At 43.1% G+C, this 27498-nt stretch overlaps 1 protein-coding gene across 2 annotated transcripts; it reads left to right on the top strand.

The window, feature by feature from the left end:
* Positions 1 to 485: 485 nt before the first annotated feature.
* Positions 486 to 26290, top strand: tjp3 (tight junction protein 3). Of its 2 annotated transcripts, none has more exons than XM_068592997.1 (30): positions 486 to 582; positions 9118 to 9174; positions 9669 to 9793; positions 9902 to 10004; positions 10126 to 10429; positions 10518 to 10621; positions 10721 to 10910; positions 11085 to 11160; positions 11801 to 11898; positions 12008 to 12092; positions 13019 to 13204; positions 13557 to 13660; positions 14330 to 14414; positions 15063 to 15139; positions 15235 to 15328; positions 17309 to 17397; positions 17473 to 17545; positions 17644 to 17717; positions 18239 to 18302; positions 18390 to 18546; positions 20071 to 20179; positions 20268 to 20487; positions 20595 to 20800; positions 20888 to 20983; positions 21097 to 21176; positions 22830 to 23040; positions 23136 to 23236; positions 24172 to 24756; positions 25494 to 25555; positions 25652 to 26290. In XM_068592997.1, exons 2-30 carry the CDS (start codon positions 9127 to 9129, stop codon positions 25767 to 25769), a joined length of 3924 nt encoding a protein of 1307 aa, XP_068449098.1. In that variant the 5' UTR covers positions 486 to 582; positions 9118 to 9126; the 3' UTR covers positions 25770 to 26290. The 2 variants fall into 2 exon arrangements, with proteins under 2 accessions (XP_068449098.1, XP_068449099.1); XM_068592998.1 differs by lacking the exon at positions 486 to 582 and adding an exon at positions 931 to 1023.
* Positions 26291 to 27498: the final 1208 nt, after the last annotated feature.

The following is a 27498-nucleotide window of genomic DNA, read 5'->3' as shown; positions in this document are numbered from 1 at the left end:
TTACAGGATAAAAGCGTTTTTTATTCATTATTAAGGTAATTTTTTTTTTATTTTTTATTTTATATAATATATTTTAAGTCAATTTGTTTTGGGGGGAAATTACACATTCACAAGAAGAGGCGGACTCCAAACTAGTATGGTACCACAATAAAACAGCCTTTTTATCTTAATATCTCTTAAATTTATAATAAATACTAATACACGTGTAATGTTTGCCAGGTGTGGACAGTTTTGTGTGTACATCCTGTGAAGGTACCCATGTTTTCTTTAAAGACGAAAAAGAAAGGCTTCTCTCAACCAAAACTGGGTGGAGGACATATTTATGAGGAGGACCGACTTCCGGTCTCTGACGCGGCACTTTTGCGTGATGACGTCTCGAAACTCACCTGCACGTCCGAGCCGCCACTCCTCCAAGTCCTCACCTGTGCTCGGGAAGATTTAGGAGGAAGTTTACAAAACTATTGACACGGTCAACGCCAGCGAGTGAGACGTTGGAGAAGATTTCGAGTTGTTTGTTGTTTTTATTTTTACGTGGACGGACAAAAAGCGTCATCTACAAACCGGAAGTGCACAGGTTTACAGGTACGTTCGCTGCTCGGCAGTCATATGTTTCCTCGCAAAGTCTGACGACGGGAAGTGTGGAAGTTGAAGAGAAAGTGAAACGTTTTACTGAAGTAATTTAAAAGGAAAACGTTACGTTTTGTGTGAATTACAGCTTCTTAAACTCACTTTAAACGTTTTTTTCCGCTTTTGTGTCGTCTCGGGCCTGTAGCTTAAATAAAACTTTATTTATAAAGACACTTTATGACAGGCAAAATGATTTACGTTAAAGTGAAGGAGCGAGTGATTAAACACAGCTATTATAAATGCTGAATGGTACAAAACCAAAGTCAAATTAAACATAAATTAATTATAAAACGAAACATGAAGGCAGCAACTAGCAAGAACAGACCTGTTAATGGGAACAGAAACATGTAACAGGAAGGAATACGAGTAATAAAACATGGAGGTGAGCAGTTAAAGGTAATGCTGAATAATTAATACAGTTTTTAAGTGTTGTAAAAATGACCTGATAGCTTCATTACATGTTCCTTCATCGTGGGTTGGCTGTGGACAAGTAAATAACACATGTTGGTCTGTGGTTCACAGAATGTACACACTGTAGCATTGTTGTGTGTGTGTGTGTGTCCTGTTGTGTGTGTGTGTTTGGGTTGGTGGCTGTCAGCTAACTGTAAGCCCAACTTTCCTCATGCTCGCCTTACTGGTTTTGCCACACATGCAAGTTTCTGCCTGCCTGCCAGAGAGTTTCACAAGAGTATCGACTCTTTTTTTCTTTGCATTCCCAAACAGCTGCATCTTCCTCTCCCCTCGTCTCCTGTCAGTGTGTTTTACTCTGTGAGGTTGTTTAGGATGATGGATGAGGAAAAGTTACCATTGTTCTTTCTCTCCTAGGAGAGAGCAGTGTGTTTTTATCGTTTTTTATTGTGGTGTATTATGGTATGTGTTATTATATTATAAATTAATTATTACATGAATTATATGTATTTATTTATTTAATATATATTTAAAATATATGTATTATATATATATATATATATATATATATATATATATATATATATATATAATGTATTTATTTATTTAATATATGTATTTATTTTATATATATATATAATATATATTTAATTTATTTATTATATGTACTGTATATATATTATATATATGTATTCTATATATATATATGTATTTTATATATATTTTATATATTTATTTATCTATGTAATATATCTATTTTTTCAAATATTGTGTGTGTGTGTATGTATGTGTGTATATATATATATATATATATATATATATATATATATATATATATATATATATATATATATATATATATATATACAATCAATTGAGAAATTGTTGCCTTGTAAAAATCGAATATTGCTGTCAAGAGGTCGTTCTCGTGGACAAAAGGAGTAATATCTCGGTACAAACACGGTGGCACATGTATAATCATATCCGTTTTATTATTATTTAAAAAAACAAGTCTGATCAGTTTATTTCCCTTCTTATTAAACAAGCACTCGCCAACTAACAGAGGGAGGTTGTACGCTTGAGACTGTGAACAACGTGCTCCCTGCAGCTTTACCTTCCACACAATGCACTTAAAAAGACACAGAGTACCTTTACAAAACGTTTGTGCTGCGTGTTTAAGATAATTAAAAAAAAAACCTGTTCAGTGTAATTAACTAACGCATGTTAAATCATGATGAATACCGGTTCTTTTGTATGGATTTTAAAGAATGAGGCATCAAAATGCATCTGTGAGTTTCCTGCAGTGTCTCTTTCCACGTGACACAAGTGAACCCCTCTGTGTGCGAGTCCAGGTAGCTGTGTAGTGTGTGTTTGCACTGCTTACACACTGTTGACAGTCCATGCCAATGAGTAACTCCACTGGAATGGACGCTCCAAGGCTCAGACCGGCTCTGCATTCACCTCCGCAGTATTTGTATTTCAAATCGCTGTGCTGACTTAAAGGAGCAGCTCCGCTGTTCCTCCCCATCACCATCACCATCACCATCACTCGCTCTAGCCCCGGACTCCAGTCTGTCTCGGTCATAAACGTGCACTATAGAGGCTCCTTGGCTCGCTGCACGGCTGAAGAATTCCAGTTATGTGGCGGTAGTGAAAAGCAGGCCTCCCGTTTTCCTCTCGCTGTACGTGGGACGCGGTGCCCTGCAGACGAGAGGTGGACGTCTGCAGGTCGGCGTAACTGGTGAAATGTTGTTGTGGAAAGGATGTTCGAATGGGAATCAACCCGTGGACGTGGTTTGGTCTGATAGTCGAGGAGCTGCTGATCGATTGTTGATTCGATCGATTAGATGTTCGGTCTATAAATGTTGACGTCCACAACTCAAAGATACTCAGTTTGCTGTCACACAGGAGGAAATAAACCAGAGAATCAACATGTACTGGAAGCAGATATTCTCTTCCCCCTTGATAAGAAACGACAAATCGATTTAGTTGCTGATTAATTTAATAGTGAACGTATCGATGCGGCGCTAGTTAAGCTCGAGAGATCATCGACCATTTGAGCCCTCACTTTATGATTATTTCCCCCGATCCGTGTCCAGAAAGGTCCTCAGCGGTGGAAACGTTCGCTCTTGAGCTCGCAACGAAGGCCTCCGATGGAGCCTGGACTCAGGAATGAGTGATTGTTCACCTCCCAGAGGGGGCACACCTTTTTTTTCTCTCCCTGAGTGTTTGTTTTAGTAACGGTAGCGGTTGCTTGCTCGGCCTCTTGTGTTCTTCGGGGAGCCATTAATAATTCAACGCTGGTGCTCTCTGACCGGCTGGAGGCCAGCTGACGGAGCCCACGCCGTCGTTACAAAACACTTTGTCTTGTGATAATCACACGCTGATCTGTGACACACACACACACACACACACACGTCAGCTGTTTTGATTACCCCCTTCTTCTGAAGCGCTCCTCCTTTTGCAAGCGAGTCGTGTGCGAGTCGCTGCGACTCCTTTCGCTTTGACGATCAAAGTCAAACTGTGAAAACAGAAACAAAATAAGATCTGAGCACACGCCCCCGAGCTTTTAGAGAGAGAGAGAGAGAGAGAGAGAGAGAGAGAGAGAGAGAGAGAGATGCCATCAGAGCTGCTCTGTTGCCACGGTGGCACTTCCTGACCCTGAAACACACACACACACACACACAGGAACCCAGGAAACTTCACTCAAAGGGCAAGCAGGCCCAGAGTGGAGCAGCAAAAAAAAAACAACACCCCGTCAATTATTAACAGCCCAGCGCTCTCATTCCCCCGATGTCACCATGGCACCAGCGGGGCTGAAACTCAGCCGCCGGTGCCGCCGGTGGGAAACGAACACCAGTTGAACCGAGACACTCGCACACCTCCTCACAGCGGGAGCAAGAGGACCCCGTCTGACTTCATGAACCCGTCAGAGAGGGAACGACGTCAACGCGTGACGCCGATTTCTAGGTTTTCAAGTTGAATTCTTGTGCGGCCTCTTTTCTGTGGATTATTAGGTTGTTGTTTTTTTTGTGGACTTCCGGACCTGAAGAGATACAGACTTCATGCTCAGACTGAAGTGAGGTGGTCAGACGGTCGTTGTTGTCGTTTAGTTGCAGCAGAAGAAGAAAATGAATCTGACGCAGCGGATGAAATTGCTGAAGCACTTTGGCTCTCAGCCCCCCGAGCCGCCGCCGCCGCTGCTGCTGCTGGTGCCCGTAAGTGGACTGAAAGCAACTGTGCTCCTCATGTCTGAACGATAGATCTAGTTGCCTTTATTTTTTAGCTGATTCAACGCTCATTTTCATTGAAAAACATACAAAAAATGATATATATTTTTGCAAGGAGCTGTTCTTAAGTCTTTTAAAGTGTCATGTGCAAGCCGGGACATCTGGCAGCACCACAATATTTAATTAAAATGGTATTTTGACACGCATATTGCAATTTTTATAGGAATTTGATCAATTATGCAGCACTAGTATTGTCATAATCCATCAGTTTGTAGTTCCAGTGTCATTACGTATGTTTTCTGACCACCTTTGTTCGAGCCCAAAGATGCTTTATTCATAGTTTATGTCTTAACGTTTCCACTTGTATGCACTCAAGAAACAAAGAGCTTGAATATAGAAAGTCACTTGTTTGTAGAAGTAAAACTCTCTGCTGGTTACAGCTTCAGAAATGCAAAGATTATGACGCAATATCAAATAATTCAAAGAATCTGAAGATGATGTGTCCGTCAGTGTTTAGTTTTTAGGCTAATGCATTAATAATAACCAGTAAATTAAACTTAAAAACATGCATTTATGTACCGCGGGGAGGATTGATGTGAGGGAAATGTGCGATAGTGTCGCTGATATTACCTCTGATAGATAAATAAATAGTTAACGTGTGGAGTTTTCTGCTATATTTAATGAACAAATTGCTTGTTGAATAAAAAATAAGAAATAAAAAAAAGTAAAATGTTGAGTGTGCGTCTCCTGATGCTCTCTTTCAACGAACTAAAACAAAATCCCAGAGTGTAAATATGTTAGTCGACATCGCAATGACAATAAAAACAACGACAATCTTTTGTTTTCTCCGCGTGCAAACTTGCTGAAGAGTTTATAAAAACTCCCGTCCTGTGCAGCTCATGTTGGAAAACAAGGAAAAGTATTTTTTGCATGACACATGATGAGTTTTCCTCCGTTTCTCTTTCACTGTCCCTTCGTTTTGAATTCCCCATGTCATGTTTCCAACACCTGGAGCGTTGCTAGTCATCACTCCCGCCTCTCTCTCTCCTCTTTGCTGTTGTGATTTCTCTGCGTGGAGGCGAGGTGGTGGTGGTGGTGGGGGAGGGGAGGGTCATGAGGAGGCAGTGCAGCTCCACCTTCATGCGTTATCACAGGGCGGTGGCGGTGGCGGTGGGCAAAGGTTGCGTTGGGGGAGGAGCGCTGCAGGTGAGGTCTCTCCTTCGCTGTTTCTTTCCTCGCTCGCCCGCTGAGAGGGAAACACCACGGCTGGTCATATTACAAATAATTTCAGGAGGAGGAGGAGGGGCGGAGGAGGTGGAGGCGGTCAGGTTTCTTCTGGACAGACAGCAGCCTCCCATCCCCGGTGTTGGATAACCTGTGTTTGGGGGGGAAGAAGGGGGTGAAATCTTTGTTTTTTCTGACTCTTTCTGTTTGGACTATAAAGAGCCGGCTGTTCACGGAGCACCGGAAGAGGCCACAGGTGTGGTTTTTCTTTTTTTTGTTCGGCTTAGAAATCCCGGTGGGAAATGGAAGTACGGTTCAAAGACCAAGGGGTAAGTGGAGGAGGAGGAGCTCAACGCTGCCGCTAGCAAAGACAATGGACGTAGATTATTACCACCAGTTCCCAACTGAGCACCTCGAGGTGCAGAGGCCTGAAAAGTCTTCATCAGTCACGATCTTTCTTCACATGCGCGGTGTGATTCACTGAAACTGCACTTCTGACCGCTATAATGGATTTTTTTTTTTTTAGTGCAGACGGATATCTTGTCTCAAAAGCCTGATTTTTAATTGTTTTAAATCTCAACTTATTCGGGAAGTTCCCTTCGCCTCGGGCCTGATGGTGTGACCATAATTTGTATATTTGCATATTTGCAATATGAGTATTGAATGCACAGCAAATGCAACGGGATTTTGACAAATGTTGGCTCATATTTTGATTCAGTTGTTAAATCTGCAAATGATGGTTTCATCGACTCTTTGAACTCCACTGACATGTGATTTTATATTGATATATGTATATTATTTCTTCTTGTTGTCCACATTAGGCCTTAATGCTTTGAGAATATATCTTATTACAATAATCTCTTACTCATTTTGTAGTTGCAGTATACATTTGTCTGTCTAGCAGGAGCCAAACAGACGTTTCCTTCCTCCTCTAGACTGTAATGTGTCTGTGCAGCAACACAATATTGAATTAAAATAGTATTTTCTGACAATTATTTTTATAAATAATCAATTGTTAATGTAACAAGAAGCTCGTCCGCGTTCAGTTGCAGCTCTGCCGTCTTTCTCCACCTGCAGTGAAACTACGATATCTATCTCACTCTGAAACGCTCCCGGTTTCAGTCCCGTCCAGATTAGGAAAATCCACAGTTTTTATCTGAGCGATCGGATCAGTTGCTGCGGTAGTTTGTGTTGTGTGTGTTTTTCTTGGCCCTTGTGGTTTATGATTAACCCGGCCGCACAAACGGTCCACTGTCCACAGGTCACACGCCGCTCACCTTTACTCGCGGTTCACTCCTCCGGCGAGCTTGAGATTCTTGTGGCGGCCATGTTTTGACATTCCTGTGGAAGAGCTTTTCACAAGGAAAAAAAGAAAAATAGAAATTTGGCTTCTTTTGTCTGAGCTGTATGGTGGTATGGAAGAGGTACAATAAGATGTACAATACAGGTATAGTAACAGGTACAATACAGGTACAATAATATGTACAATACAGGTGCAATAACGTGTACAATACAGGTGCAATAACATGTACAATATAGGTATAATAACATGTACAATACAGGTGCAATAACGTGTACAATACAAGTACAGTAAGATGTACAGTACAGGTATAATAAGAAGTACAATACAGGTGCAGTAAGATGTACAATAACATGTACAATACAGGTATAATAAGATGTACAATACAGGTATAATAAGATGTACAATACAGGTATAATAAGAAGTACAATATGGGTACAATACAGGTGCAGTAAGATGTACAATACAGGTACAGTAAGATGTACAATACAGGTACAGTAAGATGTACAATACAGGTACAGTAAGATGTACAATATGGGTACATTACAAGTACAGTAAGATGTACAATACAGGTAGAGTAAGATGTATAATAATAAGTACAATACGGGTACAATACGGGTACAATACAGGTGCAGTAAGATGTACAATAACGTGTACAATATAGGTTCAATAACATGTATAATACAAGTATAATAAGAAGTACAATAACATGTACAATACAGGTACAATACAGGTACAATAAGAGGTACATTACAGGTTCAAAATAAAAAGGCTTCCATACGTTTCGGCCTCTTGTGCATCAGTGTTGTGTTTTATTATAAGACATTGACTGAAAAGACGTAAAGAGTTTTTTCATAGAGAGTTTGCTGGCAGGGTCTCCGTGTTCATATCGTCTTCATCGTATTTGTGGGCGATGTGTATTCGGGTGTGGCCTCTCGGCAGGTGATTGTGCTCCAGCGAGTTGTAAATGTGCTCGTTGCTGCAGCGATGACTCGCGTCACTTCCTTGAGCTGGTTGTGTCATATTTTACTCTCGTGTTCAAACGCACTGGAAACGGTTTTTAAAGACTGGAGGAGCTGGCTCGACCCGTTCTGTTACTCAGCAGTATATGTTATTATTTTTTTATTTTATATATAAAAATGTATTTATTAGATATAGATATTTTTTTAATATACATTTATTTGTATTTATTTTTATATATAGAAAATATTTTTATTTATTTATATATATATATATATATAAATATATTTGTATTTATTCTTTTTTTAATATATATATATATATATTTTTTAAATATATATTTTATATACAAAAATAAATAAAAAATATAATTATTAATAAAAAATACATTTGTAAATATTTAAATAAATGAAAAAATAAATAAATATATAGCGATTTTATTTAGTTTAAGTTTGAAAAAAGAAAGTATGTGAGGAATGCTGAACGTGTCGGCGTGCAGCGCGTAAAGAAAGTACCTGTGTGGTTTGGTGTGTTTGTTTAGTGGTTGGTATGAAACCTGTCATTAAAACACATCTACATTGTTTGGGGTCACAGGATCTCTCACATGTGCACCTTTTTATTATTATTGTAATTAATCTGGTAACTCTCAGGAGGCGTTAACAACTCGCCTGTGAAATAAAGTATGAACGCTTTAAAAATATCCAGACGTTTGAGCTTCAACCCAACGTCCAGCAGGCGTGATAACTGCTTTTGTTCTCAGATGAGTCGAAGGCTCCTCGTGTCCGTCACTGGAAGAGGAAACATTTTGTCTCTGAAGCCGTCAATTAACAGAAAAATGATTGTCAACTATTTTAAAAAATGTTCTGCTGCCTCCAGCTTCTCACAGCGCAGGAGGTGATGCTTTCATTTGGTCCGACAAGACGAGTCACATTTATCTTTGGTGAATCGCAGTGGCCATTTTTGAAAATTAAAAAAGAATATTTTACTAAATTTCATCAGGCCAAACGTTGCATTGATTAATCGAGACAATTATACAAAGAAAATGACCGATACTTGTCACCCCCACTTGTGTCAATGCAACTTGCATAGTGAACAATGTTGTCGGCACCTCAGACACACACACACACACACACACACACAGAAGTAGCCCCTCCTCCATACCGGTCAGGCAGGATTGAGACAGGTGAGAGCATGCTGAGATCAGGTTGAGTCGTGCACACACTTTTCCTGTTTGGCTCACCTCTCCTCCCAGTAAGGACCTGCGTTACGAATTACGAATTAGGATTAATTCAGCTGCGCTTTCCTTTGCTTCAAGCCCACTTTTAAATATCATTGTTGTGTTTTTTTCCTTTTTGTTTCCTCTTCCAGAAACCAGGCATGGAGGAGCTAACGATATGGGAGCAACACACAATAACGCTGATAAAAGTAAGTGGTTGTTTTTGTTAAATATACAATAATATAACATGCTTTAAATGACACTTCAGACTAGAAGGTGCTACTTTGAATGTGTATTGTTATATGTGTATAAATATACCACACATGGAAACATTCACAAAGAGAAATGTGTTATCTCTGCTGTTCGATCTGCACAAACACGCGAGTGAAAGTGGAAAAGCTGGACGTGGAGCTCACCTTCAGTACGACGCAAAGTGCTCGCTGAGCCGGACTGAGCGTCGGACCTCTCGGCTTCACGGCACAGACGCCGGCAGGAATTTATTTCATTTTTTTCAGAGCGACACACCCTGCTGCACCCCGCGCAGCCTCTCAGGCGGGGACGCCGGCGTCGCAGCCGCCGCTGGAATGCGCTCGTCCTCCCTTATCGCTCTTCCTCTTCTCGGTTTGTCGTGTGCTTGCTTTGATTTCCCTCTCTCTCTCTTTCTCTCTCTCTCTCTCTCTCTCTCTCTTTCTCGTAATGGCAGGATCCCAAAGTGGGGTTCGGCTTTGCCATATCCGGAGGCAAGGACAAGCCACACCCCGACAACGGGGACACGGCCGTGGTGGTGTCGGACGTGCTGCCGAACGGACCGGCCATCGGACGGCTGTTGTAAGTCGAGACCGCGGGAACTTAACGTTTTCATTGATAAAAAAAACAACAACAACAACACCACGATTGTCCTGAGTGTGTGTGCGTCTTCTGCTTGTGCTCCTGCAGCTACAAAGACCAGATCGTCATGGTCAACGGCGAGTCCATGGAGAACGTCTACTCCACCTACACCATCCAGGTCCTCAAGTCGTGCGGCAAGACCGCCAACGTGGTGAGTACGGAGGAGAGTTTTCTCCTCCTCTTTTTTTTTTTTTCACGGTGCGTCGACCGCCGGCTCGCGTCTCTGACTCTCCCCCCTCCTTCCCCTCCCTCGTCTTTCTCCTCCCGACCAGACGATTAAACGCCCCCGCAAGATCCAGATCCCGGCGACCGCCAGACCGACTCGCGCCGCCTCCCACTCCAACCTGCTGGACCCGAGCCCCCCGCGGAGAACGCGGCGCTACTCGGACGGCAGCGACAACCGGGAGGGCAACCGGTACCGCGGCCGCAGCGCCTCGCCGGACCGCAACGGGCACGCCGCCGCCGGCGCCGCCAGCGCGCTGCCGCTGATGACGACGGCGTACAAGAGGCTGCCGCGGCAGGACGTGGTGGAGAAGCCCATCAGGACCACGCTGCTCAAGAAGAAAATCACAGACGGTGAGACCGCTGAGGGGGGGTGGACGCCGGACGTACGCACTCGCGGTTGGAAGAGCGGCGGTGACTCTCGTTGTTTTCTTTTCTGCAGAGTACGGGCTGAAGCTCGGCAGTCAGATCTTCATCAAGCACATGACGGAGACGGGGCTGGCGGCGAAGGAGGGAACGCTCCAGGAGGGAGACCTGATCCTCAAGGTGGGGCTGAAGCTTTGACTTTTGTGCAAGTCGTGTTTCAGCTTCCTTCTTTTTTGTTGTTGTTGTTGTTGTTAAATGGTTTCGTCTCCCTCGCACCAGATCAACGGCATGACGACGGAGAACCTCTCCCTGCTGGAGACCAAGCACCTGGTGGAGAAGAGCCGCGGCAAACTGACCATGACGGTGCTCAGGGACGACCGCAAGTTCCTGGTCAGCATCCCGGAGGTGGTGGACAGCGCCCCCAACAGCGAGGACGAGCGGCGCCGAGGCAGCAGCTCCGAGCTGGAGGGTGAGGGATGGAGAGATGGAGGGATGGATGGATGGATGGAGGGAGGGAGGGAGGGAGGGTGTTGCATGTGAGCGTGAAAGCAGCTCTGAGCCACAGTGAGTGAGAGGAAATGAACTCAAAGCTCATTTGTCTTTGCAGAATTTTGTCAAATGACAATTTTGTGTTTCCCGTCAGACATTTCAGACCTGGACGAAGACACGCCCACTCACAGACGGTCCCGTCAGCCCGCCAGAGAGAAACGGACACGCAGGTACACACAACGGCCGACAAAACGAACAACACAATCTGCCTCAAGTGGTGGAAGATTAGTTGGGTGCATTTTCTTGTTTTGAATGTTTTCTATTGTGAAGCATCTTTTTTTGGAGGGAGGGGGAGATGAAGGGAGAGAGAGGGAGAGATGGAGGGAGGTCGAGAAAGGGAGGGGGAAAGAGGGAGAGATTTGGAGAGGGTGGATGGGGGGGGAGGGAGAGAGAGGGAGAGATTTGGAGAGGGATGGAGGGAGAGAGATAGTGGGAAGGAGAGAGAGGGAGAGATTTAGGGAGAGAGACAGAGAGAGGGAGAGAGGGAGGGAGGGAGAGGGAGGGAGGGAGGGAGAGAGGGAGAGAGGGAGAGAGAGAGAGAGAGAGAGAGAGAGAGAGAGAGAGAGAGAGAGAGAGAGAGAGAGAGAGAGAGAGAGAGATTTAGTAAGAGAGGGAGGGAGGGAGGGCGAGAAAGAGGGAGGGAGAGAGAGAGAGAGAGAGACTCCAGTCATGATGAACTGAAGTCAGTGATGAGTAACTGAGATACAAGAGGTGGATTATTGGGAGAATTATTCCCTTTTTGAGGAATCAAGGAACTGCAGAATATTTGCATATTAATTATTTATTTATTTATTTATTTATTTCACACAGAACCAGAGCTGATCCTCCTCCACCGAAGTCTCGGGATCCGTCACCGAATCGCTCCACTTTGACTCGGCCTCCCGTCAAAAGCTACGCTCCTCGCAGAGGTCGGTCCCAAAGCAACAGATGGAAGGAGACGAGCGCCGTGAAAACAACACAATAATGACCACTGTTTGTTTGTTTGTTTGTTTGTTTGTTTGTTTGTTTGTTCTTCAGCTCCGTCCGACTCCGAGTCGGACCGCAGCGCCTCTCCTCCCGTCAGGAGGGTGAGTCCGGACATGAGGGACGCCGGCAAATACAAGTCAGTTCAACTTCACTCGTGTTCGTTAAACTGTGTTTGAGCTCATCACACGTGTGTTTCATGTTTACATTCCATGTTTACACATGTTGTCATATTTAATATGCAGTAACGTCCCAAACATCCCATAATCATGTTTACATTGGAATCAGTAGTTATTATTCACACGATTATGTCGACCTGAAGTGAAGTGAAGGAAAGTGAAGTGAAGTGAAGGGAAGAAGAGTAAAGTGAAGGGAAGAAGAGTAAAGTGAAGGGAAGAAGAGTAAAGTGAAGGGAAGAAGAGTAAAGTGAAGGGAAGTGAAGGGAAAGGAAAGGAAAGGAAAGTGAAGGGAAGAAGAGTGAAGTGAAGTGAAGTGAAGTGAAGGAAAGTGAAGTGAAGGAAAGTGAAGTGAAGGAAAGGAAAGGAAAGTGAAGGGAAGAAGAGTGAAGTGAAGTGAAGGAAAGTGAAGTGAAGGAAAGTGAAGTGAAGGAAAGTGAAGTGAAGGAAAGTGAAGTGAAGGAAAGTGAAGTAAAGTGAAGTGAAGGGAAGAAGAGTAAAGTAAAGTGAAGGAAAGTAAAGTGAAGTGAAGGAAAGTAAAGTAAAGTGAAAGAAAGTAAGGTGAAGGAAAGTAAAATGAAGGGAAGGAAAGTATTATTCTATAATAACAGTAGACAAAATAATATATATTTATAGAAGAATTAATATTATTCATGTGGTTCTTACTACCAAAAATATTATTTAATATCTCCAATAAATAATATGTATTTATTAGAATTAATAGTTATTTTTCACATGATTGTTATTATATTACAATCAATAGTTATGATTCTTTCTACCACAGGTATTATTTTATCACAACAAAACCTCTATTCATATTGACCCGACAGCGACATCCAGATCGCTCCAGAGACGCGGTTGAACTAAACATTTGCTCCTCTTCCTCCAGGTCCCTCTCTGGGATGTCCATCCTCCCGGACCCCCGGTACTCCCCTCAAGTCCCCAACTGGTCCTCCTCCCGCGCCTCCTCCTCCGCCGCCTCGCGGCCCCGCCGGCCGGTGTCGGAGTCCGACTCGGACCGCAGCGCCTCCCCGGCGCCGCGCCGGCGGAGCCCGCGGCCCGACAGCCGATACAAGTGAGAGGAAATATGTGTTACATGAGTTCAAATAGATCGGAGAGAATAATCTGATAATCGTGAAAAGGCTGTTTTACCCTCTTAACTACAATAATAAAGCCAGGACAGGAATGATCATGTCAAAACGATAGACTTACTGTTGATTTTTGTATTTATTTATCTTTTTTTTCTTATTTATTGACTACAATCTATTAACTTGTGTTTGTTTTACACAAAAAAAATACTTAAATAAAAGCTAAAGTGCCCGCTGTATGTTTTAGTGCCATTTTTAAAGCTTATTTGAATGATTATCGGGGTTATTGCGGTTGTTTTGGGGCCGGATATTAGCGCTAAACTGTCTCCTCTCACACAGAGTTCTTCCTGATCTGGCCTATTCGGGACTGAGAGCGTCCCCCATCGATGTTCGCCACGAGGCGCCGAGGAGGGTCAGCTCTCCTCTCAAAGTCCTGCCCCCAGGTCAGCACACACACACACACACACACACACACACATCCTGGACTTGTTTAACGGCTCCTTGACAATATTTGCTTTGATTATTTGCTGCTGAAAACACGTCCACAGTCAAATAAAGTTAAAGCCAGAGCAAACATGAGAGGTGGTCTGTGCAGCGCGTTGAACCCGTGGCGTTGCGTTTGTGTGTGCACGGCGTGCGTCAGCAGACAAGACAGTATTAAAAAAAAAAGACTTACTTAATAAACATTAAGCATCTTAATATGTTCTGGTGTAATCCCAAATTATGAGTATAAACCTCATGCGTCCCCTTTAAAAGCTGCTAAAAGTGAAAAGTGTTGATGTACATTAATTACTGCGGATATAAATTAACCCTCTAAACTTTATTTATCATAACTGCATTTACAGCAACAGTATAAATGTGATGATTAAGGCTCGGAGAGTCTGGATATTTTTGCTTTATGTACCTTGGGAGTGTTTTAATTTTCACTCTTCTGTCCTTATATATCAACTTTAAAGTGCCGTTAACGCTGCCTAGTGTCATTTTGCACCATCCAGTGGTAGAAAGCAGAAAGTGAAAACAATACAAACGTGCACAATGTGAAGAATAATATGAATATGTATCCAGGTGAAGTCACCTGCTGCCGTTTCACTTCACCTTCTTTTCTTTCTCAGACTCCGACTCAGAGTCTGAAGTGAGCCTGGCGCCTCCTCAGAGGCAGAGCACCACCTACAGTCAGGACTCCCTCAGCAGATACAGGTACAGATGAAGGTCCAACCACACCCCTCCCTCCTCCACCTTCTCCCCACACCCCCACCCGAAACCCACCCAAGACCTCCCCGGACTGGGACACTGAGCAGACTGTGCACGCCTGTTCTGTTTGAACATTTAGCTAATCATGTATTTACCTTTTTAAATATTATTATTTTTATTATTAATCTTGATTTTGATGATTTTTTTTCTTCTTCTCATGTCTGTAGCCTTTTTTGATTAATTATTTTTTGGCTTGACTTGTGTTGTTTTTGACTGTGTACCCGAGTGTTTTGTGTTTTTTGAGTTGGCTTTTCATGAAATAAAAGTGACTTCCACAACATGTCGCTCTCCTGTATGTGGCTAAACGCTGATTTTAAAACCGACGCGGTCCAATCAAACTGTCTGTAGACTAGTTCCCCATTTGCAAATCTGCATGTTTCACTGTTACAAAGCAGTTAACCGTCAAAGAGAGAGCTTCCCCCCTCCCCCTCCCAAGAGACGCTAAGGTGAATATTCAACATTTCAGTCTCATCCTCTCATCAATAATCGTCACAAATTAGCCGCAGCCCGCGCCTCCCCCTCTCCAAACGTAACTGAGATCTGTTGTCTTCCTCCTCCCTCACTCCCGCCTCCCTCTCTTCTCTTCTCTTCCAGAGTCCTGCCCGACGTCGCCCTGCAGCCGCCGGACTCGCCGCCGCGATGGAGAGCCGCCAGCAACCCGCCGCAGAGAGGTGTGTGTGTGTGTGTGTGCACTGTCGAGAAAAGGAACGTCTGTGTGTGTTTTTGTTTTTTTTGCCTTATTTGTGTCATTTATTGATCTTTGCAGCTGCTTCGGATTCTGAATCGGAGGCCAGTTACGAGTCCGCGACTCTCGGGGAATCCGCGGTGCCGGTGAAATCCAACACGGCCAACAGATACAGGTGAGACACGCCTGATACAGGTGAGACACGCCTGATACAGGTGAGACACGCCTGATACAGGTGAGACACGCCTGATACAGGTGAGACACGCCTGATACAGGCGAGACACGCCTGATACTGGGAGACACGCCTGATACAGGTGAGAAACGCCAGATACTGGTGAGACACGCCTGATACTGGTGAGAGACGCCTGATACTGGTGAGACACGCCTGATACTGGTGAGACACGCCTGATACAGGTGAGACATGCCAGATACTGGTGAGACACGCCAGATACTGGTGAGACACGCCAGATACTGGTGAGACACGCCAGATACTGGTGAGACACGCCAGATACAGGTGAGACACGCCAGATACTGGTGAGACACGCCAGATACTGGTGAGACACGCCAGATACTGGTGAGACACGCCAGATACTGGCGAGACACGCCAGATACTGGCGAGACACGCCAGATACTGGTGAGACACGCCAGATACTGGTGAGACACGCCAGATACTGGTGAGACACGCCAGATACTGGTGAGACACGCCAGATACAGGCGAGACACGCCAGATACTGGTGAGACACGCCTGTAGATGTGTCCAGATAATAAAAAAAGAACACTTCTTGTTTTCCCAACACGAGGAAACATCACATTTATATAAAAAGTATAGCTCAATTTCACTGCAGTAGTAGTTCTTCTTCTTCTTCGGCTTCTTCTTCTTCTTCTTCTTCTTCTTCTTCTTCTTCTTCTTCTTCTTCTTCTTCTTCTTCTTCTTCGCCTACTTCTTCTTCTTCCTCTTTTTCGTCTTCTTCTCCTTTGCCTTCTTCTTCTTCGTCTTCTTCTTCTTCTTTTTCTCCTTCTTTGCCTTCTTCTTCTTCCTCCTCTTTATTAATCACATTTATATTAAAAGTCTAGCTCAGTTTCACTCCAGTAGTAGTTCTTCTTTTTCCTCCTCCTCCTCCTCCTCCTCCTCCTCCTCCTCCTCCTCCACAACACTTGCCCTTATCTAGTGTCTAATGATAAAACAATCGGTCCTGAAACATGAGATGAATGTAGAGGTTGTTGCTGCCTGAGGCCTCGATGCTTCATGTCCGCGGCGTTCGACAGAAGCCGAACCCAGAAGTCACCAAGAGGGCCGACATTTAAAACAGCTGTTGACGGTAAACCAGCAGGCTGCTGCAACCTGAGCAGGTGTACAGTCTGAACCATATCACGCCTCCAGTTTCTCATTTGCTTGTTTATAGTCAACTAGAAATCATTTCCCAGCTGCTCCATAGGTCCATAAAAGGTTACCAGAATAAAGCGTTACTAGAGGAATCAACACTGAGACCAATTAACCTGGAAAACTTCTCTGAAAAAGCCAAAAAATATATAAAAATGAGCACATTTTTTATATATTTAACTTTTATTCCCATCCATGATGTCAGCATAAAAGCTTCACGCACAAAAGTACAAATAAATGAATGAAATACACGCTGAAGCAGCCTCTGGGTATTGTTAGAGAAATACTCGCCTCACTCCCCGGATGGAGCTGTCGCCGCCTGCTCCTCCTCTTCCCCCGTTATCTCCGTCTTGCAGGCACCGTCGCTGCATCCTCAGCGCCGCCCAAAACTCATGTGATCATTCAAAGAAGTTGAAGCATTTCTTCCCCCCGATAGCAGAATGAAAATGTGTTTCTGCAACTTGAGCATAACAAAAAAAACATTTTGAATGCATCAAACCTGCAAACGTGCAGCAGTGATGCGTCACGTGACGCCGACAGGATGCCCGACCGGTTTATCTGCTTCATCCAAACACTGTTTGTCACATTATGACACACACACACACATGCACATGACACGGCCTCCTGCAGCGATGACAATCAAATGTTTTCGTTTTTACGAGGTATTTGACCGTTAACAGACGATTATGTTTCTTTTTCCATCACAAGATGACAACAAAAAAAACATCAAAGTGTGTTTTTGTAGTTAATTTCATGCATTTGTCTTCCAATCAGAGTCCTGCCTGACATCCAAACCACGTCGGTCGCCGTGAGGCAGGACCCTCCTCGCCGCGGCCCGTCTCCCACCAGACCTCCTCCTGACGGTCAGTTTTCTCCTCCTCTTCCTCCTCCTTGTCATGTTTTTGTCGGTCCTGACCCACGGTTTCTGTCGTTGTCAGATTCCTCAGAGTCGGACAAGCTGTCGCACCTCAGGAGGTCCGGCAGCTCCGAGCGGGACGACAACCGCCGCAGGTACGACGAAGCGCTTCACGCGCGTCGCACGCTGCTCCTGCCACCGAAATGTGTGGTCGCACAAACACATCACAGCTCTCGCTTTCTCCACCTCACAGGGTTCCTCGTGCCGCGAATGGAAAGGACACCCTGAGGTCCGGCGTGTCGGCGGCGAGCAACCCTCCGACCTACTGTAAGGATAAAGACGGAGCTCTACTGTTGATTATTGATTTTAAAGCTGGAGTACGCAGTTTATTGTTGGTGCCATTTGGCAAAAAAATTGAATTCAAGTTGTTAGGAAGTTTGCTGAAAAGGCAAAAGAAGTTTTTTTTAAATGCAACTTGTATCCTGAGGCCGACGCCTCTCCGTCATAAGCCCCTCCCACCAGACGAGCTTCTTACAACAACCTGTATGAGTCATTTCATTCAACGTCCCGTTGCCCTTATACAGAGAGGCAATTCTATATGAATTATTCTGTCTTTGCAAACTTGTGGACCTGTAAATGTCCTTCGAGACGACGCACTGTGATCCGAGGATCTAGTGAGCTGGAATATCTGCAAAGTAACGTTCTGCATTAGTAGAACGGCTCTGAAATGGCCGATGATTGGCCAAAGAGAAGCAAAGCGGTGCAGTTTTTTAATTGTGCTTTTTTTTTATGGTCCAAACACTAAGATTAATAAACAACTGGTCTCATGGTTTCCATTTCTCCTCCAGCAAAGCCTGAAGAGGAGCCCATCTACTCCCTCCCTCCAGACTCTTACCCGGCAGCCAACCCAGGGTCAGTGATCCAGCCGTGGGGATAATTCATAACTCCTCTCGACGCAGTCGCACGAACGCGCTCGCTAATTGTTCCCCTGGCTCTCAGGTACAGCTCAGACGTCCACACGGTGGCGTTCGCGAAGGAGGGCAGCGTGGGCCTGAGGCTGGTCGGGGGCAACGACGTCGGGATATTTGTCGGCGGCGTTCAGCCGAACAGCCCGGCGTACGAAGAGGGGATGAAAGAGGGAGACCAGATCATGCAGGTGAGAACATTCAAGAATGAATACTCTGGTTTTTTTGTGCGGTAGTTCATTTCCAGCTTGATGAAAAGAGCGATATTTAATTCAACGTCTAGAAACTGAAACTCATGATTACAGCTCCCTTATTTCGGGCGCGTCAGCTGATCTTACAGGTCACATGAGATGAGGGAGCGCAGTTTATTTGGTTCTGTTGCTGCAGAACCGGCTCGCAGAACCCTGCCGCGATAAACATGAGCGATGTTTTAAAGCAGCGGTACAACCTTCTTCTTTTTTTTACGCCACGAACCGGTTTTGTTTAAGAAACAACGCGATAAATCTGACGTAACAACTAATATAAAGTGCATAAAAATACATCTAACCATTAACCCGAGTTAGCGGAAAGCTTGTTCCTCTGCATCTCGGGGGTGATGGGAGACTAAATTTTGCATCCCTCGTTTCCCTCACTGGCGTCTTTTCCTTGCGTCTTAGTCCCGCCCACCAGGGATGCACGGAGCGGCGCAAGGAAACCACGCGAGGAGGAGAGGGGACGCGAGGAAATATATTTGAAGCGCTTTTCCTCCCGGAGTGACGTCGGGTTTCCGACGACTGCGGCCGCCGATCGCATCCGGATCGGCTTTAACAGCCGGCGGGAGTTTGTGTCTGTGAACGTGATCAGTGTGACGGACCGTACAATGTTTTCAGTGGATTTAATGGTGTTGAACTACTACTTATATATTAATAAAGACACGCATGTCAACACCGTCAGAGTGGAGATGTTTTCTCTGTCGTCTGTTACCTGTTTAACAAACTGCATTGAGTATTTTTATACGTGTGTGTGGTATTTATACTGTGTTCAGTGGATCGATTTCTACCGGAGGAATGCGTGTTTTTTACGTCGGTATGTTTTGAAATTCAGATTGTGACATCGGTATAAAATAACCCCCAATATAATGATGGTTTCTCTTCGTTACATGTTGTAAAAAGTGTTTTAATTACATACAAAATAAAAGTTATTGAAGGAAACGACAGATCAAATCTTTCAAGTTGTTTGTGGTCCTTTTGTGTTGTTCAGACCCACAATGAACATATTTTAACCAGACGGCGACTCAATAAACGACTTAATCTGTGATCGTCTTCACTCTGTCTGCGGCTGCAGCGTCCAATCAAATAACAGATGAACGGCGAGGGGGCGTGTCTAGCGTTAAAATCCGTCCGAGGAATCGACAATTAAGAGACTTGGGATGCACCCGATGACACCCGACGGGTGTGTCCTGTCTACTCCGTCACTTAAAACCTGCATACAAAGACAGGATGTTGAATGAATGCTTCAGGAAACACTACCGCTTCTGTCCACAGGGGCCGCCAAAATCCACCCAGGATTCAAGCTCCTCTCGTAGCTCCATGCGTTGTTAGAATCATCCTGTAAAATACTCACTTCATGTGACGTATGAGAGGGAGAGAAAGAACTCAAACGACACACAGATCACAGATGAATATGTCTGGAGTTTGAAAGTATTCCTCCTTTAACGCGCGTCTCCTTTTCTTCAGGTGAATAAAGTCGATTTTGGTCATTTCACTCGCGAAGAGGCCGCCAACTTCCTCCTGAACATCAAGAAAGGGGAGCAGGTGGAGATCTGCACCCAGAACAAGATGGACAGTAAGTTCACCGCTACACCTCTCGTGGGTAAAAAAAAAAAAGAAGCTTTTTCTTGAACCTCCACCTTCACCTCTCTCCTCCTCTTCAGTCTACAAGAAGATCATCAAGTCCAACCTGGCCGACAACTTCTACATCCGCACCCACTTTGACCACGAGAGCGAAGGCCCCATCGGCCTGAGCTTCACCCGAGGGGAGGTGTTCAGGGTGGTGGACACCATGCACCGCGGGAAGATGGGCTACTGGCTGGCCAGCCGCATGGGGAACGACCTGCACGAGATGGACAAAGGCACCATCCCCAACCAGGCCAAGTACGGGTGGAGGGAGGCGGAGGGGTCGGGAACAAGACGTGGGTTTTCTAGCCCGCACATTCGGGGTCTTACTTCTTCTTCTTCTTCTTCTTCTTCTTCTCCCGCAGGGCGGAGACGATGGCCAGCATCGAGCAGGCGCAGCGGGTGAGCGGCGAGAGGCAGGCGGCCGGGCCGAGGGCGGAGTTCTGGAAACTACGGGGGCTCAGAGGGAACAAAAAGAACGATAAGAACGTCCGGCGGTCCCGCGACGACCTGCTGCAGCTCACCATTCAGGGCAAGTTCCCGGCCTACGAGAGAGTCCTGCTCAGAGAAGGTGGGTGTGTTGTTGTTGTTGTTGTTGTTTATCCTCCCACCCAGATCGAGTAGATCCTGTTTCAATATTCCTGAATCGTGTCTGCAGCTAATTTCAAGCGCCCCATCGTCATCCTGGGTCCTCTTAACGACATCGCCATGGAGAAGCTGGCCAGAGAGAAGCCTGATGAATATGAAGTGGCAGGTTGGTGGTTTTCTTCCTGCTCATCAAGACTCCTCAGCAGGATAAAAGTCGGTCCTACAACCTTCTTTTTGTCGCGGTTCAGACCTCATAAATGTTTCCTTTGCGTCACGCAGACATGGTTCCTCGCAGCGGAGGAGGAGACGGCGGCTCCACGGTCATCAAGCTGGACACTGTGAGGAGAATAGCAGAGAAGGTGAGGATTGTTTTCAGAGGGTTTTTAATGAGATTGCAATCTTCACACCAAAAGAAACACAATCAGTATACAAATGTGTGCGTCTCAGTACACAATCACTCATCTACAGTCATTTCACAAGACACACAAATGTTACAAATAAAGGAAATGGCGATGAAATGAATGTATTTTAATATTAGATCATGAAAAAAGGAATCTATACTCATTTATACTATAACTTTTTTACTTCTTCCAACATACTATACAAATATAAATATTTGTATAGTATTTTATTGTGTATATATATTTTGCATATTTTGCACACTCTGTTTACATTTAATTGAATTTACTTAATACACAATGCATGTTTTTTGTATTCTATTGTGTGTATATATATATATATATGTATGTATGTATATATATATATGTATATATATATATGTATGTATGTATATATATATATGTATATATATATATGTATATGTATATATATATGTATATATGTATATATATATGTATATATATATATATATATGTATGTATATATATATATATATATATATATATATATATATATATGTATATATATATATATATATATGTATATATATATATATATATATGTATATATATGTATATATATATATATATGTATATATATATGTATATATATGTATATATATATATATATGTATATATATATATATATATATATGTATATATATATATATATATATATGTATATATATGTATATATATATATGTATATATATGTATATATATATATGTATATATATGTATATATGTATATATATGTATATATATATATATATATATATATATATATATATGTATATATGTATATATATGTATATATATATATATATATATATATATATATGTATATATATATATATATATATATATATATATATATGTATATATATATATATATATATATATATGTATATATATATATATATATGTATATATATATATATATATATATATATATATGTATATATATATATATATATATATATATATGTATATATATATATATATATATGTATATATATATATATATATATATATATATATATATATATATATATTATTTTATTTTGTGTGTTTAGTTTTTCCATTTGGTGTCTTTGGGCGCTAATCTGACAACAACTTTATAAATCTATCTATCTCTAATATGTAGTACTATAATACATACTATGACTTTTTACTTCTTCCAACATACTATACATATATAAATATATTTAATTCTATAATAAATACTATGACTTTTTACTTCTTCCAACATACTATACATATATAAATATATTTAATTATATAATACATACTATGACTTTTTACTTCTTCCAACATACTTTACATATTTAAATATATTTAATTCTGTAATAAATACTATGACTTTTTACTTCTTCCAACATACTTTACATATATAAATATATTTAATTCTGTAATAAATACTATGACTTTTTTCGACATGCTCATGTTTGTAGTTTTGCTTTTTCTCTTCCGTCTGTAATGCACGTTTCATTTTCATTAAAACTAGTTTCCTTTCTCACTCAGCCGTTTCACTGAAACATCCATCTGATGTAAAAACAATTAAATGTCGACGTCTAGGCTCCTTACACCCTGTTCCCTCCTCTCGTTTCCTAGGACAAGCACCCTCTGCTGGACATCACTCCCACCGCGGTGGAGCGGCTGAACTACATCCAGTACCACCCGATGGTGCTGTACCTGGACCCGCACAGCCGCAAGGACGTGAAGGCCATGAGGCAGAGGTACAGCCCCGACTCCAACAAGAGCTCCAGGCGCCTGTACACGCAGGCGCTGAAGCTCAGGAAGCACTGCAGCCACCTTTTCTCAGGTAGCGACCCGCCAGCGAGGCCTTTTCCTGTCGCGTCTGATCATTTGAACGAGCAACAGACGCTTCTTTGTTCTGACCCTCTTCGCTCCCTCCAGCGCGGATCGACCTGCAGCCCGGCTCCAACGTTTGGTACGAGAGTCTCAAGGATAAGATCCGGCACCAGCAGTCGAAACCGGTCTGGGTGTCTGAAGTGAAGGTACGACACACACACACACACACACACACACGCACACACACACACGTCTAATTGTTTCACGTTTAAACCGGTTTCTCTTTGTTTTAAAGGCACAGTTCAGGCTGTATTTCCTCTCTTGCCACTTCACCTAATTACTTAAATACACTTGTCACTTTTACATCACCACGTCGATCCGTGCGCTTTATCCTAGTCTTAACTTTAATTTTCATACTGAATGTAAATATTCATGCACCCTTTTTATTGCACTCTATTTCATGTTAAATGTTACTCACCCCCCCCCCCCAGGACGAATCCCTCCTGTGTGTAAACTTACTTGGCAATATATTTTATTAAGCAGTCATTTTTCTTCACAACAGTTGCTAGTTTGCGTCGTTCGGTTAGTTGTTTGTGTTTTTGTGTGACTGTGAACTAACCCTTTAAGTTTAAAACACTGAATTTACAGGAATAAACGAACTGGATACGACTCCGGTTCATGGAAAAAATATTGAAAATACTTCGACTTATATTGATTTAAGGCGTTTAAAATAAGTTTTTTTGTTGCAGTTAAATGAAAAATATTCATAAAGGTCAACCTTCATGAAATAGATTCACAACCTTGCATGTACTAAAGCATGTTGTGCATTTTAAATAGTTCAGTGTATGGTAAGTTTGGGAATTAATTGTAAAAATTCACCCCAAAAGGGATCGTGAGATACTTTTAATTCAGTTAAAATTCACCTGAAACTTGGTTGTGTCTTTTGTGTGACCGTGAAACATAAGAATAAGTGAACGTTGCTCCATCAGAGTAACTCTGTGTTATGTAACTGGATGTTTTATTGCAGACAGAAACAAAGAGTGAGCACCTGTGTGATGTACTTCACTAGTTTGTCCTGCGTCTGTTGCCGTCAGTCCGGAGGCGGACTGCAGTGACTGAGATGTTTCTCCTTCCTGTGCAGCTGGAGAGCGGCGGCGAGCAGGACTTAGACGCTCTGGACCAAATGCAGTCCGACTACCTGAGCGCCGCCAGCGACCTGGAGGACACGGACGGAGAGGTGTACACCGACAACGAGGACCTGGAGGAGGCGTACCCGGGCCAGAACGCCGCCGAGCTCCCCGGCAGAGGCTCCCGGGTCATCGGGGCCGCTCTGGCCCGCTCGTCCGAGCCCGCCTCGGGGAGCCTCAGCCCGAACTCGGACGACGAGTCTCAAGCCGAGTCGCGCTCGCCCAGAGAGATCCCGCCGCTGATGCACGTGCCCGAGCCCAGGGCGGCGCGGCAGGAGAGCTACAGCCCGCCGCCGGGCAGCGCCGCCGCCGCCGCCGAGGAGGAGGAGGAGGAGGACCTCTCGCATCGCAGCTTCACGGACTCTGACTTCAGCGCGCTGGACGTGATCGCGCCCACCACGCCGTCAGAAGGACCCCCGGACTTCATCGCCCCCGACCCTTTGGCCCGGTACGGCGACAGCGAGCCCACGTACGCCGAGGTGCAGCGCGACAGCCCGCCGCTCGCCAGCCTGTCGCTGATCGAGGAGAAGTTGCAGCAGGTACGGCTCTCGTTTGAAGGAACGTTCCCGTGTGTTTGGGTCTGTTTCAGATGAATTGACTCGTAATGATGCATTTTATTTGTATAGCGCTTTAAACGGGTGCTCGAGTCACTTTACATGGTGAAGACAAACAGTAGAGGCAGCAATAAAACAAAAAGATTAGTTGGTTAATTAACAACAAACCCAATTTTGGAGTTTTAAGCAAAAAAAAGTCAAACTGTAGCTGATTATATCCTGTTAAATGTAAATATTTGCTGGTTTATTTTTTGGGTTTTGTACAAAACAAGCCATTTAAATTTGTAAATTTACACTTTGAGGAAACTGTGATGACTATTTATCCAAATAAAAAAAATATTTGTCAATAATCGTTACATTACGTTGTGTGTATCATGTAGTACAAACACACAAAAATGTGAATATTGACGACAAAAAATGTAGCCAACCAAAACCTTTCAAGGGTTTTTTCATGCGTCATTCACAGCCTGGTTGTTTTAGTAAAACTACGTTCAAAGCTGCATGAATAATCAACTCAGGAGGTTTAATGGCGATATCTGTTTTTACAAATTCACCCGCAGTTTGGAAACTGGTCGTCGGTCCTCTTCAGGAATTCATGAAATGTCGTGAATGCACTTAAACAACACGAAAGTGCTGTTAGCATTACACATGTTTATTTAGGTCAAACCAATGTCTCAGTTTGTGAGGAACCAAAACGCTTCCTTGTCGTCTCTCTCCTGCAGGCTCGCTCTGCAGAGCCGCAGGAAGCCTCCTCCGGGGAGAAGAAGGGCCCTCAGTTCATCGTGTGAGTCTTCTTTATCGTTTTTTCTTTTTCGCCGTCGCAGTAAAGCCGCGCCGTTAAGGCCATAAGCTGCTAACCCCGCCCCCTTTTTCCTCACAGGCTCGCGCATCATCACCAGGCCGTCCAGTTCAGGCGCACGCAGATCCGAGGCAGCGACAGCTCGGACGAGGACGAGGACGCGGAGGACTTCGAGTGGGGTCCGGCCACAGAACTGTAGGGTTTGAATTTAAAGGATTAAAGCCGACCCGACGAGGACCTGGAGACTATTTCACTTCCTCCCGAGGAACTGCCTGGATACCTTTGTAACATTTCCACCCAAAGGGCCTCGTTCAGGTGTGGGAGATACCTTTTTTTTTTTTTTTTTTTACTCAAAGTTTTAAGGTCCACCAAAAGGTTCTCGCACGGATGTTGAGCTCAAAGTGCCTGCATGAGTCCCGCTTTATTTTTGTATTTAAATAACACCTTGTCAAACGAATCAGCCTTACCTGTTGCTGCTGCCACTGTAGAAAAAAACATTCTAGTTTTATTAGAAAATCACACTAAAAATGAGTCAGAACATGTTCAGAACATTTATGAAATGTTTGGATGCCACTTTTACTTTTTTTTTTTACTTTAAACTGTTTTACTGATTTTAAACGAGCTTGTGTTCAATTGTGCAAAATGGCAAAAAAATAAAATTGTGTGTTTTTTTTTAACATATATGCCCCCAGATCACTGATGTGTGAACATAACTTGTATTTTTATGGAAAACCAGGGTGACAGAGTTCACCTGATTATTAAAACTCCCTCAGAGGGATCAAGAGGTCAGACCTGCTGGGCCGCAAACGCAGGTGCATTTATAATTTAAAGTTTCATTGAATTATATACACAAAAATATAAAAGACCCAAAGGAAATACAACCAAACTGACACTGATGTCAGAGCTGCAGTTGGATGACGTGGTGGGCTCCGTGTGTCCACTCAGTGTCACGTCCTTCTGTTAGTTCATCTCCAAACCGTCGCCATCATTTGTTCCCTTCACATTTGTCAGTGCAGGAGTTTGAGGCATTCCCATGATGCATTGTGTTTTATATTTAACATAAACTCTCTTTAGTTAGATTCATTTCATTCTGAATCCTCGTCATCTCGTACCACTATGATGCTTTATTATAGAACTCTTTAGGTTTCTTTTCTTGATTGAAGTGAACTTTCCCATTTTTAATATTGTGTTTAATTAGTGAGTATTTCCTCTCCTCCAGTGTTTAACATGTATTATTAGAGGTGCAGTGTCTCAATCAAACTGTATTTGTAGAGCAGCTTATAAACCGGTTAGAGAAGTTTAAAGTGACGACTGACGAGCTGAAAATTAGACTGAACAAATGTGGAGCGTGAAGAGAGCAGAAAATAATAAAATTATGCAACTTAAGACCAATAAATGCTGGACAATTAAATAAAAAAAGTAATAGAAAAGAATATAAAGCTATGATAACCAATATTAGTAAAACTGCATTAAATAAAAGCTAGATAAATAAATAAATGGTTATAGAAAAACCAAATAGTATTAAATGTACATATTGAATACATCTGAAGTACTTTCTAAATACAATTATTTTTGTTTTCTCCTTTTGAGCTTTTTCTGTTAATATTATGACACACAATTATCCATGAACGAGTAAAGTATTTAAACAAACTTGTGTCAACCAATGAATCAGCAGTGAGTCAGAAACGGGACAGCGTGTGTTAAAATAGTCCTTAATCCTGTTGTTGTACATAAATGCTTATAAAAATGACTTACACTCACGACATGAGGGTGCAAACACTTCAATAATCGTTATTAATTCATTCATCTCCACCATAGAAGTGTGTTAACATCCATCTCTCCAGTTTTCGTCACTTTTCAGTTTGTAAATTGACGTGAGGAGCAGGTGCACGCGGAGGCGGAAGGATACCGTGAAAAGCTTCAGGTCA

Source organism: Clinocottus analis, unplaced genomic scaffold, assembly GCF_023055335.1.
Source record: "Clinocottus analis isolate CAN_PGR_092001 unplaced genomic scaffold, fCliAna1.0.p SCAF_28, whole genome shotgun sequence".
Classification (NCBI taxonomy): domain Eukaryota; kingdom Metazoa; phylum Chordata; class Actinopteri; order Perciformes; family Cottidae; genus Clinocottus; species Clinocottus analis.
The sequence above is the reverse complement of the archived record's forward strand: the minus strand, read 5'-3'. Positions and strand labels throughout refer to the sequence as shown.